This window comes from Octopus sinensis, linkage group LG23 (genome assembly GCF_006345805.1).
Source record: "Octopus sinensis linkage group LG23, ASM634580v1, whole genome shotgun sequence".
In the NCBI taxonomy this organism is placed as follows: domain Eukaryota; kingdom Metazoa; phylum Mollusca; class Cephalopoda; order Octopoda; family Octopodidae; genus Octopus; species Octopus sinensis.
The window spans coordinates 21,193,085-21,212,505 of NC_043019.1; the positions used below are offsets into that span (position 1 = coordinate 21,193,085).

The 19,421-nt window shown below is 36.1% G+C and overlaps 1 protein-coding gene across 4 annotated transcripts in view; it reads left to right on the plus strand.

The window, feature by feature from the left end:
• LOC115223367 (low-density lipoprotein receptor-related protein 1B) overlaps nucleotides 1–19,421 on the plus strand; it is a 262,355-nt gene that overhangs the window by 177,867 nt on the left and 65,067 nt on the right. For all 4 annotated transcript variants that reach the window (XM_029793862.2, XM_036512479.1, XM_029793861.2 and 1 more), the window contains 11 exons: nucleotides 23–152; nucleotides 1,260–1,532; nucleotides 2,096–2,217; nucleotides 2,945–3,067; nucleotides 10,141–10,374; nucleotides 12,079–12,265; nucleotides 13,335–13,539; nucleotides 15,033–15,351; nucleotides 15,523–15,645; nucleotides 17,604–17,717; nucleotides 19,023–19,133. In XM_029793862.2, the coding sequence (XP_029649722.1) occupies nucleotides 23–152; nucleotides 1,260–1,532; nucleotides 2,096–2,217; nucleotides 2,945–3,067; nucleotides 10,141–10,374; nucleotides 12,079–12,265; nucleotides 13,335–13,539; nucleotides 15,033–15,351; nucleotides 15,523–15,645; nucleotides 17,604–17,717; nucleotides 19,023–19,133 (1,941 nt within the window). The remainder of the gene's footprint in view (nucleotides 1–22; nucleotides 153–1,259; nucleotides 1,533–2,095; nucleotides 2,218–2,944; nucleotides 3,068–10,140; nucleotides 10,375–12,078; nucleotides 12,266–13,334; nucleotides 13,540–15,032; nucleotides 15,352–15,522; nucleotides 15,646–17,603; nucleotides 17,718–19,022; nucleotides 19,134–19,421) is intronic.

Genomic DNA, 19,421 nt, shown 5'->3' on the forward strand with positions numbered 1-19,421 from the left:
ATATTTCCAATACACTTAACAGGTAACATATACTGGACAGATAGTAGCCGCTCTACGATTGAAGTAGCCAGACTTGATGGTCAGTATCGATATGTTTTGGTTTTCCATGTATTGGACAAGCCATGTGCCATTGCTGTTCATCCTATGAAAGGGTAAGTATTACATTTTTTTTATTCCGTGCCTTGATTCTTGTCCAACTGTTAACAGATTGCTTTTGTAATTTTCATGGCTTGTGGTCATATTAGTTTAGGAGTTTGCTCTGATCCAGGAGACTCTACCATGATCAAAAATATTTCAACCATGACCATCTCCTACTCCCTCTTTTCTTTTTTGTTAAAAGAAAGTATAATCATGCAAGGTGGCTACCAAATCCATCTTATAAGGCGGCGAGCTGGCAGAAACGCTAGCACGCCGGGCGAAATGCTTAGTGGTATTTCGTCTGCCGTTACATTCTGAGTTCAAATTCCGCCGAGGTCGACTTTGCCTTTCATCCTTTCGGAGTCGATAAATTAAGTACCAGTTACACACTGGGGTCGATGTAATCGACTTAATCCCTTGGTCTGTCCTTGTTTGTCCCCTCTATGTTTAGCCCCTTGTGGGTAGTAAAGAAAATAAGAAAGTATAATCATGCAAGCATAGAAAAGTAAACATGTCTTGAACATCATCATAATCTTCAGCAAATAAATGAAAAATTATGTTTAGACACAGGTGTGGTTGTGTGGTAAGAAGTTTGCTTCCCAACAACATGGTCCCAGGTTCAGTCCCACTGCATGGCACCTTGAGTAAGTGTCCCCTATGATAGTCTCAGACCAAAGCCTTGTGAGTAGATTTGGTAGATGGATTTGGTAGCCACCAAAAATGAACAATATTATTGTTAAAGTCATGAAATTGTAATGATTTTTTTGAATTACAATTGACAAGGAAAAAGCACATCCTTTTTTGAGCTTCTGTCTAATTTTTGAAACTTTTATATACACACACAGATTTATGTATATATATATATATATAGTAGGTACTGCAAATTTAAGGTGAATACTTGGTAAGTGTAAGCACCTGTATATGCCAGCTAGTGGCAGAGGTGAGAGGGTGATTTTATTTGATATATATATATATATATATATATATATATATATATATATATATATATATATATATATATATGTATGTATGTATTTCTCTCTCTCTCTCTCTGTATATATATATATATATATATATATATATATATACAGTTATATATCTCTATGTATCTATCTCTGTAGCTACCTGTTCTGGACTGACTGTGGCACCCAGCCTTTGATCGAGCGCGCTCAACTGGATGGTAGCAAGAGAGTAGTCCTGCTGAACAACAGTCTACGGGAACCGCATGGTTTATCTGTAGACTATGAGACTGACCGCCTATATTGGTGTGACAGAATACTCAACGTGATTGGTTGGATTGCCATCAATGGCAGCGAGCCTCACATTGTTATAACCAACACTTCACAGTGCATGTCTCTTACAGTTTATAAGAAACATGTCTACTGGATTGAAAGGTAATGAACTTTGACCTTACTTTCTGATATTTTTATTCCTCTCTCATCCCTATCACCTCTTCACTTTCCTCCCTGTAACCTCTCTCTCTCTCTCTTTTTTTCTTTTCTCCTGTTTTACTATATTTTCTCTCCTCCCTTCCCTCTCTCCCTCTCTTTGTCTCTTCACCTTGCTCATCTCCACACAGTCCTTGTGCTTCTCTTTTTGTCTATCCTTCTCCCTCCCTCTCCTCTACTCTTTCTTTTTGCTCTTCCTTCTCTCTGCCCCACTCTCTACCCCCTTTCTTCCTCCTTTTTCTGCTTCTGTCTCCATACTTCTCTGCCTTTCTACCCCCTCTCTCTACTCTACCATCTTTCCTTCTCTCTTTATAGCCCCTCCTTCTCTCTCTCTCTCTGCCCTCTTTCCTTGTTCCTCTCTAATATATTCTATTCCCTTTACTCCTTTCACTCCCCTTCCTTCCTTTGCTCTCCTCTCTTCCATCTTTCGTCACTATCATCATTATAACACATCTCTCACCATTCTTTTCTCCCTTGTCACATGACACTACCAACAACAACAACAACAGTTCTGCAAATGGTAGCGCCATCTTCCGTGCCAGTAAATACGATGGTTCTGGGAAAATTGCATTGCTCACCAATCTTGCAAAGAAAGTCGTCGACATTAAAATATTCCACAAGGACAGGAATGGTCAGTATTTCTTTGGATATTTTCTTGTCATCCTTTGTGGATTATGTTGATATGTGAATGTAAATGTGTGTGTGTGTGTGTATGCTTTTGCAAGTGTGGGTGTGTGTATAGTTGTGCATATGTTTCAGTGTTGATGCACGTAGGTGCGTGCATGTGTGTGTGTATTGTGCAGGTGTGTGCATACTTTAATGTGGATGCATGCATGTGTGAATGTGGGTGCATGGCAGGAGCAAATGCTTGCATGTGTGTGGAGTGTTGTATAGCCTCAAAGAATGTTTTGGAGGAAAAAGGGAAGGGAGATAGCCTCAAACCAGAGACTGGTATCAGTTGAATGTTTGCCACAGAGTGAACCCCTGCTAAAGTATTGGTTTGGGGTGTCAAACCATGAGATGGGTTAAATCTAAGATCCAAAGAAACTACAACAAGACTTGAAGTCAGAACACAAAAGGGCTGGACAAATACCACAAAGCATCCCATTTAATGTTGTGCCAAAATACATCAATTACCACAGGAATAATTGGCCTTTTTGTCTTTACAATCCCTTCATCTCTTTGGTTAGGTCCTGGTATTTCTCCGTTTTCTTTGATACCTTCATATCCCCCTCTGTTATTGTAAAGGATTGCAAAAGTCATTGATCTTACATTGTATATTATTGTTGTTATTGTTGTGGTTCAACTTTAATAAACTTGTTTGGTTTCGTTAACTAACATTAATATTGTTATTTCAGAAACAAATATTTGCTCCAACAACGCAACTGGCTGTCAGAATCTGTGCTTGTTAAAATCTGAGACAGAATCTGTGTGTACTTGCTCCTATGGACAACTTGCCGCAGACAGCAAATCTTGTACTGGTAAATTATGCATGCTTTGAGATGGTTTTTGTGCTTTCTTTTAAGAAAAAAAAAATCATTACTTATTGTATCATTTGTGACACTGTTATATATTTTTGAAAGAAAATTTTATATCCTGCATTCTGTGGACAACAGAGTTGCCAGTGATTAAGTTTCCAACAATCCAGTTTCTGGTTCTCTGGATTTATGATGGTGAGAGTATACGTACTTGTACTTGTGACGGCGTTCACCCATGGCGGGTTAAGCTAGCTTCTTCTCTGTTCCTAACGGCATCACGAACCATGGCGGCCCACACTCGATGGTCCCATGCAAGGTCACTGGAGATAGCGAGCCATTCGCGGTTCCATCTGCGCAGACCGACCACCTGAGATTCGGAGAGGTCCTCCTTTATTGTTGTTGCCCAAGTCTTCAGCTGCCCACCCGTGCATTTGTGCCAGCTGGGAAGTGGAGGTGGGAGGAGGACATCGCGTAGTGGGGTTGATTTATTTGATTAAACCCTACAAGACAGTGCCCCACTAAAACAAGTAAGAAATTATAGAAATATTTCAGCCAGTGAAGCCATTGTCAGACTGCTGACTATGGCTTAGCTGGCTGAAACTTTGAAGTCACTGTCAACAACATTCTTGTGTAAGAATAATAAGTTTGTACTCTACAAAAGCCTAAAGTAATCCATCTGAATAATGTAAAATTATTTTTATTATAACTGAACATAAAAACAAACAGTGTGTGTGTGTGTGTATATATATATATATATATCAGGTCATCCCATAAGTTCTGTCCAATTTTACCGTTTTTTAAATTGGATGAAATTTAATAGAATTTTAGAATGTCTAATGGATTAAAAAATTTATTTTTATGCATTTGTGTACATTTAATCTAATTAAATATTATTTTACTGAATAATAGAATTAAAATTTCTTTGATTAAAACTTTTTCTAACATGGAAGTATCCAAAGAGCATTTGAGGCACATAATGCTTTATGAGTACAAAAAAGGAAACTGTAGCTGAAGCGACTCGAAACATACACTCAGTTTATGGGAAAGAATACTTGAATTCAGAAGTGGAGATTTCAGCCTTGAAGATGAAGATTGAACAGGACATCCAGTTGAGTTTGATGATAAGCTTCTTGAGACACTACTTGAAGAAAATCCTGCATTATCAGTTGAAGAATTAGCAATAAAGCTTAGTTCAAACCATACAACTGTTCATTGTCATCGTCAACAACTTGGAAAGGTTCCTAAACATGGAAAATAGGTGCCTCATGAATTGTCCGTAAGCAACCACAAATCCCGAGTTGACATCTGCTCTTCTCTCCATTCTCACAAACTCATTTCACCCTTTTTGGAAAGACTTGTGACTGGTGACAAAAAATGGATCTTCTATCGAAAAGTTAAACGTCATAAACAGTGGCTTGGTAAAAGGGAAAAAGCTCAACCACAACCAAGAAGGGAACTTCATGGAAAAAAGGTTCTTCTCTCTATCTGGTGGGATTGCAAAGGAGTAATTCACTTTGAATTGTTACCACCAAATGCAACAATCAATGCTCAAGTCTACAGTCAGCAATTAGAGCATTTGAACCAAGCTTTGAAGAGAAAAAGACCCGCTTTAGTGAATTGAAAAGGAGTGATGTTTCATCAGGACAATGCGCGACCCCACACTGCAAAGATCACATCACAGAAGATCGAAGAGCTTGGTTGGGAAAAAATTCCTCATCCACCTTATTCTCCTGACCTTGTTCCTTCAGACTACCATTTGTTTCGTAGTTTACAGAATCATTTGGGGGACATAACTTTCACAAGCCAGGAGGAGGTCAAAACTGACATTTCAGAGTTCTTCGCTTTGAAACTAAAAGAGTTTTACATTGATGGGATTAAAAAGTTTGTAAATAGATGAAAGGAAGTCATAGATAATCAGGGAATGTACATTGATGATTAAATTTTAATGGCCACAGCTCATGAGCTGAAACTAGAATCAATCAATCAATCATAACATTTCATCACTTGTTTTCTTTATTCAGGATTCAGACAGAACTTATAGGATGACCTGATATATATTATGTATATGAAATAGCCAAAGAAATTAGTTTTACAACTAATGATAAACATAAATAGCTAACAAAAGCCAAAGTAATTTTTATGTCACACAGGGTTGAAACAAATTGATCTGGTAGCAAGCAAAAAGAGAAAGAAACAGCCTGCCAATAAATACTTGGATGAAATTCATGTCAGAATGATTTCAAAAGAAATGCGAAGAGCAGTTTAGAAATTTACAATGATTGGTTCCTTAGGAATTTGAAATATTTGGGACACTGATTTTAAAATTAACTTTATAGCCCTTTATTATGCTACATAATTTTTGATATTAAAAATATATATATTATATATATATATATATTATATATATATATATATATATTATATATATATATATATATATTATATATATATATATATATATATTATATATATATATATCAGGTCATCCCATAAGTTCTGTCCAATTTTACCGTTTTTTAAATTGGATGAAATTTAATAGAATTTTAGAATGTCTAATGGATTAAAAAATTTATTTTTATGCATTTGTGTACATTTAATCTAATTAAATATTATTTTACTGAATAATAGAATTAAAATTTCTTTGATTAAAACTTTTTCTAACATGGAAGTATCCAAAGAGCATTTGAGGCACATAATGCTTTATGAGTACAAAAAAGGAAACTGTAGCTGAAGCGACTCGAAACATACACTCAGTTTATGGGAAAGAATACTTGAATTCAGAAGTGGAGATTTCAGCCTTGAAGATGAAGATTGAACAGGACATCCAGTTGAGTTTGATGATAAGCTTCTTGAGACACTACTTGAAGAAAATCCTGCATTATCAGTTGAAGAATTAGCAATAAAGCTTAGTTCAAACCATACAACTGTTCATTGTCATCGTCAACAACTTGGAAAGGTTCCTAAACATGGAAAATAGGTGCCTCATGAATTGTCCGTAAGCAACCACAAATCCCGAGTTGACATCTGCTCTTCTCTCCATTCTCACAAACTCATTTCACCCTTTTTGGAAAGACTTGTGACTGGTGACAAAAAATGGATCTTCTATCGAAAAGTTAAACGTCATAAACAGTGGCTTGGTAAAAGGGAAAAAGCTCAACCACAACCAAGAAGGGAACTTCATGGAAAAAGGTTCTTCTCTCTATCTGGTGGGATTGCAAAGGAGTAATTCACTTTGAATTGTTACCACCAAATGCAACAATCAATGCTCAAGTCTACAGTCAGCAATTAGAGCATTTGAACCAAGCTTTGAAGAGAAAAAGACCCGCTTTAGTGAATTGAAAAGGAGTGATGTTTCATCAGGACAATGCGCGACCCCACACTGCAAAGATCACATCACAGAAGATCGAAGAGCTTGGTTGGGAAAAAATTCCTCATCCACCTTATTCTCCTGACCTTGTTCCTTCAGACTACCATTTGTTTCGTAGTTTACAGAATCATTTGGGGGACATAACTTTCACAAGCCAGGAGGAGGTCAAAACTGACATTTCAGAGTTCTTCGCTTTGAAACTAAAAGAGTTTTACATTGATGGGATTAAAAAGTTTGTAAATAGATGAAAGGAAGTCATAGATAATCAGGGAATGTACATTGATGATTAAATTTTAATGGCCACAGCTCATGAGCTGAAACTAGAATCAATCAATCAATCATAACATTTCATCACTTGTTTTCTTTATTCAGGATTCAGACAGAACTTATAGGATGACCTGATATATATTATGTATATGAAATAGCCAAAGAAATTAGTTTTACAACTAATGATAAACATAAATAGCTAACAAAAGCCAAAGTAATTTTTATGTCACACAGGGTTGAAACAAATTGATCTGGTAGCAAGCAAAAAGAGAAAGAAACAGCCTGCCAATAAATACTTGGATGAAATTCATGTCAGAATGATTTCAAAAGAAATGCGAAGAGCAGTTTAGAAATTTACAATGATTGGTTCCTTAGGAATTTGAAATATTTGGGACACTGATTTTAAAATTAACTTTATAGCCCTTTATTATGCTACATAATTTTTTGATATTAAAAATATATATTATTATACATAATTATATCACCTGTATAAATATATAGCTTACATACACATATATATATGTATGTGTATATATATATATATATATATATATATATATATATATAGCTTATGTATAGTTATATATATATATATATATATAGCTTATGTATAGTTATATATATATATATATATATAGCTTATGTATAGTTATATATATATATATATATATAATATATATATAGCTTATGTATAGTTATATATATATATATATAATATATATATATATATAGCTTATATAGTTATATATATATATAATATATATATATATATATATATATATATATATATATATAATTATATATATATATATATATAGCTTATGTATATTATATATATATATATATATATAGCTTATGTATAGTTATATATATATATATATATATATAGCTTATGTATAGTTATATATATATATATATATATATATACAGCTTCAGTATGACCATAGCTGCATGGCTGAAATGAATAAAAGAATATAATTATATATATAAAAAAATTAAACACTATCAAATTTATATTACCATGTATAATTATGTCAGTTATATATAATTATATTTAAAATGATATAAAAACTATATAAATTATGAAAAATTATATAAATTTCTAATATTAGCTAACCTAAATTTATCTAATATCCCTAATGCGTGAGATAAATAATTGCTAATGTATTTATAATTTTCCAGATCAATTAATTTCATGTTTTATGATGAAACATATTTTCTTCTATTTATATTGATTACATTTCAACATCACATGTTATTCCTGGATATGTACTTAGTACCAGAGTGGATTCAAATGAGAAATCTTTATTTCTAAACTGATAGCAGTCCCACTCCTACCTATTCTGCCACTGGCAAATGTACATTCTATTGTTATGTTATTTAGTGGTAGATTTTTACCATTCTTTCCTAATTGCAGATCTTTCTCATCCATGATATGTGATACTAACCAAAATAGCAAGGCTCCTGTCTTTGGATTTGGTGTTTTCAAATTCTGGTCTTTCACAGATTCATGAGTCTATATATTAAATGTACATGAGTCAATGGCTGAAGTGATAAGATCCTTACTACATTTTTATTTAGAAAGGTTCCACGTTCAAATCCCACCTGGTACAATGTTCATGTCTTATATATGACATCTGATGATGATCAGAAATCAAACAGATCAAAATGAAATCATCATCATCATCATCATCATCATCGTTTAACGTCCGCTTTCCATGCTAGCATGGGTTGGACGGTTCAACTGGGGTCTGGCAAGCCCGAAGGCTACACCAGGCCAGTCAGATCTGGCAGTGTTTCTACAGCTGGATGCCCTTCCTAACGCCAACCACTCCGAGAGTGTAGTGGGTGATTTTATGTGCCACCGACACAGGTGCCAGACGAGGCTGGCAGACGGCCACGCTCGGATATATTATATATTAGTCTGTTAAGATGATTTGGAAGCGTAACATCTAATAATCTAATGGTATGTCTTTTCTACTCTTCTGATGAGATTTTGCCCAATAAAATGTATTAATTACTGGAATTGAATTCTTTGGGCAAAATCGAAACAGATGTAAGAGAATATGTTGGATTTTTGCAGGTAATAAATTGTATTAATGCTACATCTCCATTTTCTGAATTTTGATTATATATATACATATATACTTAATGTAGATGTAAATATTGAAAAAAAAAAAAAAAAAAAAAGCTTCACTTTTAGAGAGAAATTAATAGTCTGAAAAATTCATAATTAACTATATCTTAATTATATATTATTGTATCTGAATAAATCAGTCTTACTCATCAATGTACTTTGTTGTTGCTTTATGTATTTAATAACACAATATAAGATTTTTATCGCTTTTTTTTCTTTTTGCCTTTGGTCAGTAAATATTATTTCCTCTTTGCTTCTATCTAGAAATCAAAGGAAATTACTATTATTCCCTTCAGACTTTGCTTTCGTGACCTGGACATGAGTATTTTGTCGCTTGTCATTGCCTCCGTGAGGCTCAATGTTTGAAGGCCATGCTTCACCACCTCATTCCAGATCTTCCTGTGTTTACCTCTTCCACCCCCCACATTTAGGGTGTGACACTTTTTCACACAGCTGTTCTCATCCATACGCAGCACATGACTATATTAGCACAGACGTCTCTCTTGCGCACCACATCTGATGCTTCTTATGTCCAACTTTTCTCTCACGGTGCTTACACAATGTCGAGTATGCACACTGACATTACACATCCAGCAAAGCATACTAGCTTCATTCCTTGCAAGTTTGCGCATGTACTCAGCAGCCACAGCCCATGTTTCACTGCTGTATAGTATAGCTGTTGGTACACATGCATCATGCAGTCTACCTTTCACTCTGAGCGAGAGACCCTTTGTTACCAGTAGAGGCAGGAGCTCTCTGAGCTTTGCCCAGGATATTTTTATTCTAGCAGCTACTCTTCCAGAGCATCCACATTTTTCCTGGAGGACTATGATGAATAAGAGGGGGCTGAGGACTGATCCTTGATGGACCCATACCCCTACCCAGAATTCCTTGATGAATAAGAGGAGGCTGAGGACTGATCCTTGGTGGACCCCTACCCAGAATTCTTATAGCAAATATTCTGCTCAATACCACAGATTTGCTTGTCAGTTACTTGACCATAACCACTTGAGAATATCCCTTAGTGGCTGACAATATGTGCGCCTCTGATCATGAGCAGGAGTAGTGGGGAAGCATCATAGCCATGTGTTGAGAGGGATTCTTCAAGGTTTGAATAAATGTAACAAAAGCAAAGTTTGAAGAAGCCATTTTTCATACTTTCTAAGGGTAAGCAAATAGGAAATAATAGTTACTACCCAAGGACAAAAACCATTTTACACAGTGTAATAAAAACATAAAACTGCTGTCAAAATATTCCTCACACTTCGGTTATGTGTATTAAACTCTGGATATTTCTTTTGCTAGATTATGATGCATATCTACTGTTTTCTGAAGTCACTTCCATCAGGAGTATCCACATGATTAATGAAATCAGTCTAAACGCACCTGTGCGACCAATTCAGAACAGTACCAGCATGAAAAACGTCATTGGTTTGTCATTTGACTACAGAAGACAACGTGTCTTTTACTCTGACATCCAGAGAAGTGAGATTGGAGCTATATCTTTAAAGGATTACTCATTTAAAATCCTTGCAAAAAGTAAGTTTAGTTTTTGTATTTTTTTCTCTTTAAATTATTATCTGTTTTCATCTCATCATTCTTTTTGTCGCTGCCATCATGACCAATGCCATCTACATCATAATTATATATGTGTATCTATAGAATAGCTGATATAAATACTGGCTTGTTTTGTTGATTGGTTGTTTGAATCACACTCTACGCCAGTGTTTCTCAACCATCATTTGCCTATGGACCTCTTTCATTCCTATTTTATGCTACTGAACCCCCAAGTTGAAAAAAAATCTTACTATATTTTTTATTGGTGCTGGTATTATTGTTAATCTATCCAGGGCACTCTGTAAAAGGAGCTTGTGAGCAAGCAGCATTTTAGGGTCAGGAAGATTTTTTTGTTTAAAGTTGAGAACGCGACTACCTCTCTAGTGCTGGTGCTGCAATAAAATGCATCCAGTACAATCTGTAAAGGAGTTAGGAAGGGCATCAGGCTGTAGAAACCAACCCCAAAAATAAAGCGATAATAAAAAATAGACAAGTATTTAATTTCAAGAACATTGATTTGAGATCATTAATTATATACCATATGATAAATCTGGATCACAAGTAATTATGACGTGACAGCATGTACCATGCTTTCACTAATTGCTTTATGTGCCTCTGAAATCACAAGAGGACATATACACCATCACAACCCTATCTAACTTGATGTTGCAGACCCAGGATATGATTGCTAAATGGAACGAGAGCTATCACTAGCACTCAGTTGGTACTCATTTTTTTAGCCAAGTAAAGAAATTGTAAAATAAATATTTGAAAACATGCGAAACATTTTAACATCATAGAATATACTTATAGACACAAGAAAAAGATTGTGCAAATGTTACACATGGTCCATACTGTCATCTGGTGTAGAAACATGGACATTGGCAAAAACTTTATCGGACAAACTAAATGCTTTTGAAATGTGGACTTATTGAATATCTTGAATAAAACATAAAACTGATGAAGAAGTGCTACAACTAGCAAATACAAAAAATGATCACTACTGTCAACTATTAATGAAAGGAAGCTAAAGTTATTTTTGCTCACATTCTTAAGAGCACAAGATATACAAAGGTTGTTACTAGAAGGAAAGATACATAGCAAACTCTCACAAGGAAGACTTGTAGAACAAACTAATTTGATAACACGAAGGACGTCTGGACTACACAGTCATATGGTGAATGTGTAAGGCGGCGAGATGGCAGAATCGTTAGCACGTCGGGCGAAATGCGTTGCGGTATTTCGACTGCTGTTACGTTGTGAGTTCAAATTCCGCCGAGGTCGACATTGCTTTTCATCCTTTCGGGGTCGATTAAATGAGTACCAGTTATGCACTGGGGTCGATGTAATCGACTTAATCCCTTTGTCTGTCCTTGTTTGTCCCCTCTGTGTTTAGCCCCTTGTAGGTATTAAAGAAATAGGAATGTGTAAGAATGACTGAGAAAAGACCCAAATGGAGATCCTTGATATTGAACCTACTGAGAGCAGATGATATCTAAGGATGATGAAAGACTTGAACAATGAGAAAAGAGGGAATTTGCTTAAAGAAAGCCCACTACCCAGTTCAGAAACCAAACCCACTATCTTGCAATAGTGAGCTCCAGTTCTCTCACCACTAGTTTATGCAGCTTCCCATTAATTTCTGAATGAGATCATTAATCATAAATGTATGTCTGTTAATTTTAGATATTGGTTCTGCTGAAGATTTAGCTTACAGTTCTGAGCTTGACCACCTATACTGGACAAGCCACACTCACAGCTCCATTAGCCGTCTTAATGTCAATGACACAGTGGTAAATCCCAAACCAGAAGTCATCTTAGAATTAACAAAAGAAGATTATCTCCGAGCCATTGTAATCAACAGCTGTGAATCGTAAGTAGTAACTCTTCTCTCTTCAAAAAAATTTATTTGCATACACACACACACAGACACACACACTCATATTATAACTAGTAGTACTCTGTCAGTTATGTTGATGAGTGTTTCATTGATCCAATCAATGGAACAGCCTGCTCATGAAATTAACGTGCAAGTGGTTGAGCACTCCATCGACATTTGTAACCATATCATAGTTCTCGGATATTCAGCATGACACAGAATGTGACAAGGCTGACCCTTTGAAATACATGTACTACTCGTTTTTGCAAGCTGTGTGGACTGGAGTGACATGAAATGAAGTGTCTTGCTCAAGGATACAACACACTGCCTGGTATCGAACTGACAAATTTTTACTCCTTAGCTGAATACACTAACCACTAAGCCATGCATCTTCGCATATATATCACTTAATAAACACAGGATTTAAATGTGAGCTACTGTAAATTTCATTTTCAAATAGTACAGTTATTGGATGAGCTTATAGAACATACTGTGTAATGGTGCAGGCTCTTACTATCGAAGCCTGAATCTTATACCAGCTCACATTTTAAATCCTCTTTTTATTAAAAGAGGATTTTATCAGCTCCAGATGGATGATAGACAAAGTTGATTCGGGCAGAATTTGAACTTGAAACTTAGCGAGTGGGAAGAAATGCCACTTAGCATTCCGTCTGATGTGCTAAGGGTCCTACTAGCTCCCTACTTTAAAAGTGATAGTGATTCAGCCAGCCTGTTGGATGAAGTACTTTTTTATGTTGATTCTATCGACAATGGAACAGTATACTGCTTGACAACTGGTATTGATCTGTTTACATCCCAGTAACTTAACAGTTTGGCAAAAGAGACTGGATAAGTTCCAGACTTATTAAAATGTAAGTCCTGGGGTTGATTTGTTCAACTAAACTCTTCTGAGCAGTGCTGTAGCATGGCTGCAGTTCAGTAACTGAGACAAGTAAAAGATTAAAACAAAAAAAAATTTTTTAAATTGTGTGTAAAGAGAAAAAAAAAAGTAAAATGCCAATTGTAAAATTAATAATAATATTGATGTTGTTGTTCTCAACAGTCGGATGTACTGGACTAACTGGAATATCAAAAGTCCCAGTATACAGCGAGCTTATCTCGGAGGCTATGATGTCCACTATATTATCACCACACGGATCCATATGCCCAATGCTCTTGCTATTGACCATAAGGCTCAGAAACTGTTCTGGGCTGATGCTCGCTTGGACAAAATCGAGAGATGCAACCTGGATGGAACCGACCGCAGAGTAAGTGTAAACAAGTTGCTAAAAGTATTTTTTCCAGTTGTCTGTCTTACTACGTTATTACGTAACATGCTTCATGATTTTAGTATACATACCTTATTAGAATTTCCTCCTGTGTTCTATATACTCTGGGAATGCATTAAAGCCCTTTTCAGGGCTACTTTATTTGAATTCTTACTATCGGGTAACTAATTTCATGTTATTACATAACTGACTTCACAATTTGGGTATTCATAACTTATTGGGGATTCCTAAAAACAAGATCCTGTGTAAGACAGTTCAATATTTTCTGTAAATTCACAAAAGCCATTTTAAGGGCTACATACTTTGTATTGTTATTGGATTGGTGAAAGAATTATGAGAATGGAACCAAGAGATAAACCCCGCTTTCCTGGGAATTACCAGGTATGTCAGCTAGTATGTGTATATATGTGTGTGTGTGTGCACATGAAGTAAGAAAAGAGCCTCTGCATGTGTCAGAAATAGTATATATGATGTGGTAGAAATAGCAGCAAAATATTCCTCGCATGATACCATATAATCTTGAAACATGGAATGATACATTAGATAATATAGTAAGAAATATACTCTGCCTTAAAAATGAAAAATAAATGGTCATGACTAGAATAGGTTTGCTCCATCTGGGTTAGCTAAACAACAACAACAATCCTATGGATCACCAACATGTAATGCTGTAGTGGTGTGGCTGATACTGGTATCGAACTCAAGACCATGGGTTTTGCAAAGTGGAATAGTTTACCCGCTCTGTCATTACGTACTAATGAAATGTACCAAACTACTTACAGAATCTTCGTGAAACTGCCCCATGGACTAAACTGATTCCTTCTAACTGTGATAGTTGCCTAGTTTCCTGTTCAAATCATTTTCAAAAGTTTGTTCTAAACATCCACACTTAGGCAGATCTTGTTCCATATGTTCTGGGTAATATAAAATTTTCCTTTCCTAAATCGAAAGTTATTCTGGTGGTTAAAAAAACAATTGAGAATGTTTATCTTATAAAACGCATGGATGCCAGCAAAATATGTCTTCGGTTGTGTGGGTTTGCAGGTAATTTGAAAATACCTGATGTACCTTGCACAGTTGCAGACTGTCCTTTGGCAACGCATGGTACCTGTTCAGCCACCCTGCCAGGAATACGGTGAAGTCATGGGACTGCTGCATGGTAGATTATGAAGAGGTAGTGGAAGAGCTCAGCTGAGCCAATGGTGCTTCTTTCATTGATGCTGAGCAGAGGAACCCTAGAAGAGCAATGGTCAGAGTCACCAAGTTCTATCAAGTAAATAACTGCAATGTACTCATAGGGGTGGCATGAATTGGATTGGCAACAATCATAGGAACCCACAAAAGCAACAAGAAAAAAGAAAAGCTGATATGTAGGATGGCCAAAGTGTTAAAATCTGAATTATGTTTGCTGACTTCAGTTCTCAATTTTTATGTTGTTTTTTTTTAATTTTTGTGTATGTGTTGTATTTCAGGACATTGTTAACGCCGTCCCTCGTCATCCATTTGCTCTGGCCGTCTATGGAGATTTCATTTACTGGACAGACTGGATTCTCAAAGCTGTCCTCCGAGTCAATAAACATGATGGTTCCGGTATAACTTGGATGAGGAATCGTATTGCAAGACAGCCCATGGGTATCATTGCTGTGGCCAATGACACAGATGATTGTACCCAAAATCCTTGTTACCAGAACAAGTTCGGCTGTCATGATACATGTAATGTTGATCCCCATGGTCATCCATACTGTACATGTCAAGATGGTTTCATACTAATGCCAGATGGAAAATCATGCAGTGAGTTGACTTCCCTCATTAATATTTTCCTTGATTAATTACTGATGGCTTTCTTTTTAATTGCTATTGTTTGGCACCCTGCTCTATAAAATATAGTTTTTCTTTCTTTTTTTTTTTTCTTGACACCTTGCTTCCTAAAAAAGGCTCCTCCTTTCTCTTTCTAAATAACAGATTTCCACTGCTCTGAAGGTATGTTTGCCTGCACATCCAGTAACCGATGTCTAATGTCTGAGAACCGTTGTAATGGCAAAACTGAGTGTCCTGGTGGTGAAGATGAACAGAATTGTTCAGAAGGTAAATTCTGGAAAAACTGTTTTAATCTTTCTCTGTCTTTATTTCTCTCTCTCTCTCTCTCACTATATATATATATATATATATATATATATATATATATCATCATCATTTAGCGTCTGCTTTCCATGCTAGCATGGGTTGGACTATATATATATATAGTTAATCCAAACATGAAAACACAGCAACGTGAGGACGTGGAACAAGTATAGTATTATTGGATGCTCAGGAAAGAAGGAGGATTTAACCTTTCGAGCGGAGCTCTTCATCAGAAACATAGGAAAAGGAAAGATCCAAAGAAGGGAAGATGGAGGGAAAAAAATCGCCAATGGTACACACATGGTCACATTTTGAAAGACCAGAAGGGAATGGGTGAAGAAAAAGTTCATATATATATATATATATATGCTTGTGTCACATAAAAAGCACACAGTACATACTGTAAAGTGGTTGGCATTAAGAAGGGTATTCAGCCATAGAAACTATACCAGAACAGTGGAGTCAGGTGCAGCCCCCTGCCTTACCAGCTCCAGTCAAACCATCTAACCCATGCCACCATGGAAAATGGACATTAAATGATGATAATATTTCTCCCTCTGTCTTTTTCTCTATTAATCATCAAACATACTCAGGGGGTTAGAGAGAGAGCACTCATGTCCCAACCCTTCTTTTTTTTCAAAACGTCCGAGACTGATAGGAACAAGGGAAGATAGTGTTCTTGGCCCCAGAACCAAATCCAAATGCTTATAACAAAGTGTGACCTGCTAAAAGCAATTTGTGACGAGTCAGTCCTCACTTATCAGCCAGCTACTTTTCTTTTGGATTCAGTCTAGGATGTTCAACATTATATGACTCTATCAATCTATGTGTTCTGTAACTCACTTGAGACCAATTTTCAACAGAAACATGGTAACAAAAGGTGTTAATGTACTTTAGGAGCATTTTTAGCATATTTTCTGGTGTATAAGTCAGCAAAGTATGGAGTGAAAACCCGTTGTGTAAACATTCAAACAGTGTCACAACCTTTTGAAATTCTGCTGCATTTCAAATGGAATTGTTCTCTAAAGTCAGGGTATAAATTGACCAATCTCCTTTGGCTGTAAATTTTAATCTGAAAAATTCAACTCATATTGTGTGTGTGGTAGATGTACAGGTACAATAAATGCTAGAAATGTACAGAAAATAGACTCCATCAAAACCCAGTGGAAATATTTAAAAGTAGTTGATAGCTTCTGTTATCTGAGTGACCAAGTCAGTATTAGAGATGGATGCTCTGAGAGGGTAGCTGCTAGAATAAGAATAGGCAGGGCCTCTCCCTCAGAGTGAAAGGCAGATTGTATGATGCCTGTGTGCAGACAGCCATGCTACACAGCAGTGAAATATGGGCTGAGACTGCAGAGGGCTTGCAAAGACTTGAAAGAAATGAAGCTAGTATGCTACATTGGATGTGCAATGTCAGTGTATGTACAACAGAGTATAAGCATCTTGAGAGAAAATTCGGGCATAAGAGGCATCAGATGTGGTGTGCAAGAGAGAAGACTGCACTAGCATGGTCATGTGATGCATATGCATGAAGGCAGCTGTGTGAAGAAGTGCTGATCCCTAACTGAAGAGGGAACCTGTGGAAGAGGTAGATCCAGGAAGACATGGGCCAAGGTGGTGAAGCATGATCTTCAGATGTTGGCTCTCACAAAGGTGATGACCAATAATCAAAACCTTTGGTAGTTTGCTGTGCTTGAGAAAACTCATCAGGCCAAGTAAAATCATAGTCGTGGACGTTGCCAGTAACACATGAAAGGCACCCATGATGGTGACTCGTAAAAGGCACCCAGGACTCCGTGTGATATTTTCAAAATACCTGCATACCCATAAATACCCTACACATTCATGTACTAATGTTTTTACCTTTTATTTTCTCTTGTGATTTATGTTTTTCTTTTATTTTTTTATTGTTCTTTTAGTTGAGTGTAAAGAGAACGAGTTCAAGTGTTTAAACAACAACAGCTGTATTCTAGCCTTTTGGGTTTGTGATTCCATTGAAGAATGTAAAGATGGTTCAGATGAGGCTAATTGCAGTAAGTTTTGACTAATGTTAATTATTTCTTATTATTTCCTAGTGCTTTTCTGTCAGACCAAGCTAAACCTAAAAGAAGTTATATTCTATATACAATCATCATCATAATCATTTAACATCTGTTGTCCATGCTGGCATTGGTTCGATGGTTTGACCAGAGCTGGCAAGCTGGGAGCTGCATCAGACTCCAGTCTGATTTGGTATGGTTTCTATGGCTGCATGCCCTTCCTGATGCCAACTACTTTACAAAGTGTACTGGGTGCTTTTATGTAGCACCACACAGGCACTTTTATGTGACACCACATGGATGCGTTTACAAGGTATCACACAGGTGCTCTTACATGGCATCATACAGGCGCTTTTACCTGGTGTGGCATAGCTGCTTTTACGTGGTAGCACCACAAGTGCTTTTCAGTCTGTCAAGGTTAATGAAATATGTACCAGTTGACCACAGAGATCAATATAATTGATTAACCTCCTCCCCTAAAATTTCAGACTATAGTAGAAAGAATTATCATTTTTAAGGCAGGAAGCTGGCTAAGTCATTATCATTTTTAAAGCTGGGAGCTGGCTGAATCACTATCACTTTTAAAGTAGGGAGCTAGTAGGACCCTTAGCACATCAGACGAAATGCTAAGTGGCATTTCTTCCCACTCGCTAAGTTCCAAGTTCAAATTCTGCCCGAATCAACTTGGCCTATCATCCATCTGGTGCTGATAAAATAACGTACCAGTTACACACGGGGATTGATGTAATCAATTTGTCCCCTTTTCTTGTGCCAAAATAAGAAAGAATTATTTTAACTTTTTAAGGTGGTAGAGTCATCAGCACTATCCATAAGATACCAAATTTTCTGGCTTTTGAGCCTGGTGCAGCCTCCTGGCTTGCCAGTCTTCAGTCAAACTGTCCAACCCATGCCAGCATGGAAAGTGGACATTAAACGATGATGATGATATAAAAAGCAATTTTTTTCAGAGCTGCAATTTCTCTAAATCAGATTGCCTGCCATATCTTCAAAATTATCAATACAGCGAAATTATTTTATGGCAAAATTTCCTAAATGAGAAAGTTTCCTACAAGTTTTTCTACAGTGTGTTTTTCTGAGGCAAAAATGTTTACGGCAAATGTTCCTAGAACCCAAATAAGGAATCATTTGGATTGTGAAGGGATAGAGTTAAACACCATATGATAGACCATGTTCGCCATAAGAGGGACCACATTAACTGAATGGGGGACTATGTTAACCATACCACCATGCTTGGTTTATATTATTTTTGTTGTATTCTTTTTTGTTTTATATCTTCAGCCTGCAAAGAAGGATTCTTTCAATGTAAAGATGGAACCTGCATTGAGGGCAAGTGGGAATGTGATGCCCATCATGATTGTGTTGATGGTTCTGATGAACACAAATTTTGTAGTAAGTAATTTCATTTCCTTAAATTAATGAACATTAACCCTTTCGTTACTATATTTCTGACCAAATTACACCCCTTATGTGTTTCAATTAATTTCTAACGTAATCATAAATTTAGTCTGGTTTCATTAAACAACTATAACTTTTTTATTTATCGATATATCAATCTGATTTTTGGAAGATAATTTAATGAAATATTCTCAACCAATTCTATACTATAATTTTTGTTACAAAGTGACTCTAATTGCAGGTAGATACAGGTAAATTCCACAAAATATAAAATTATTAAAA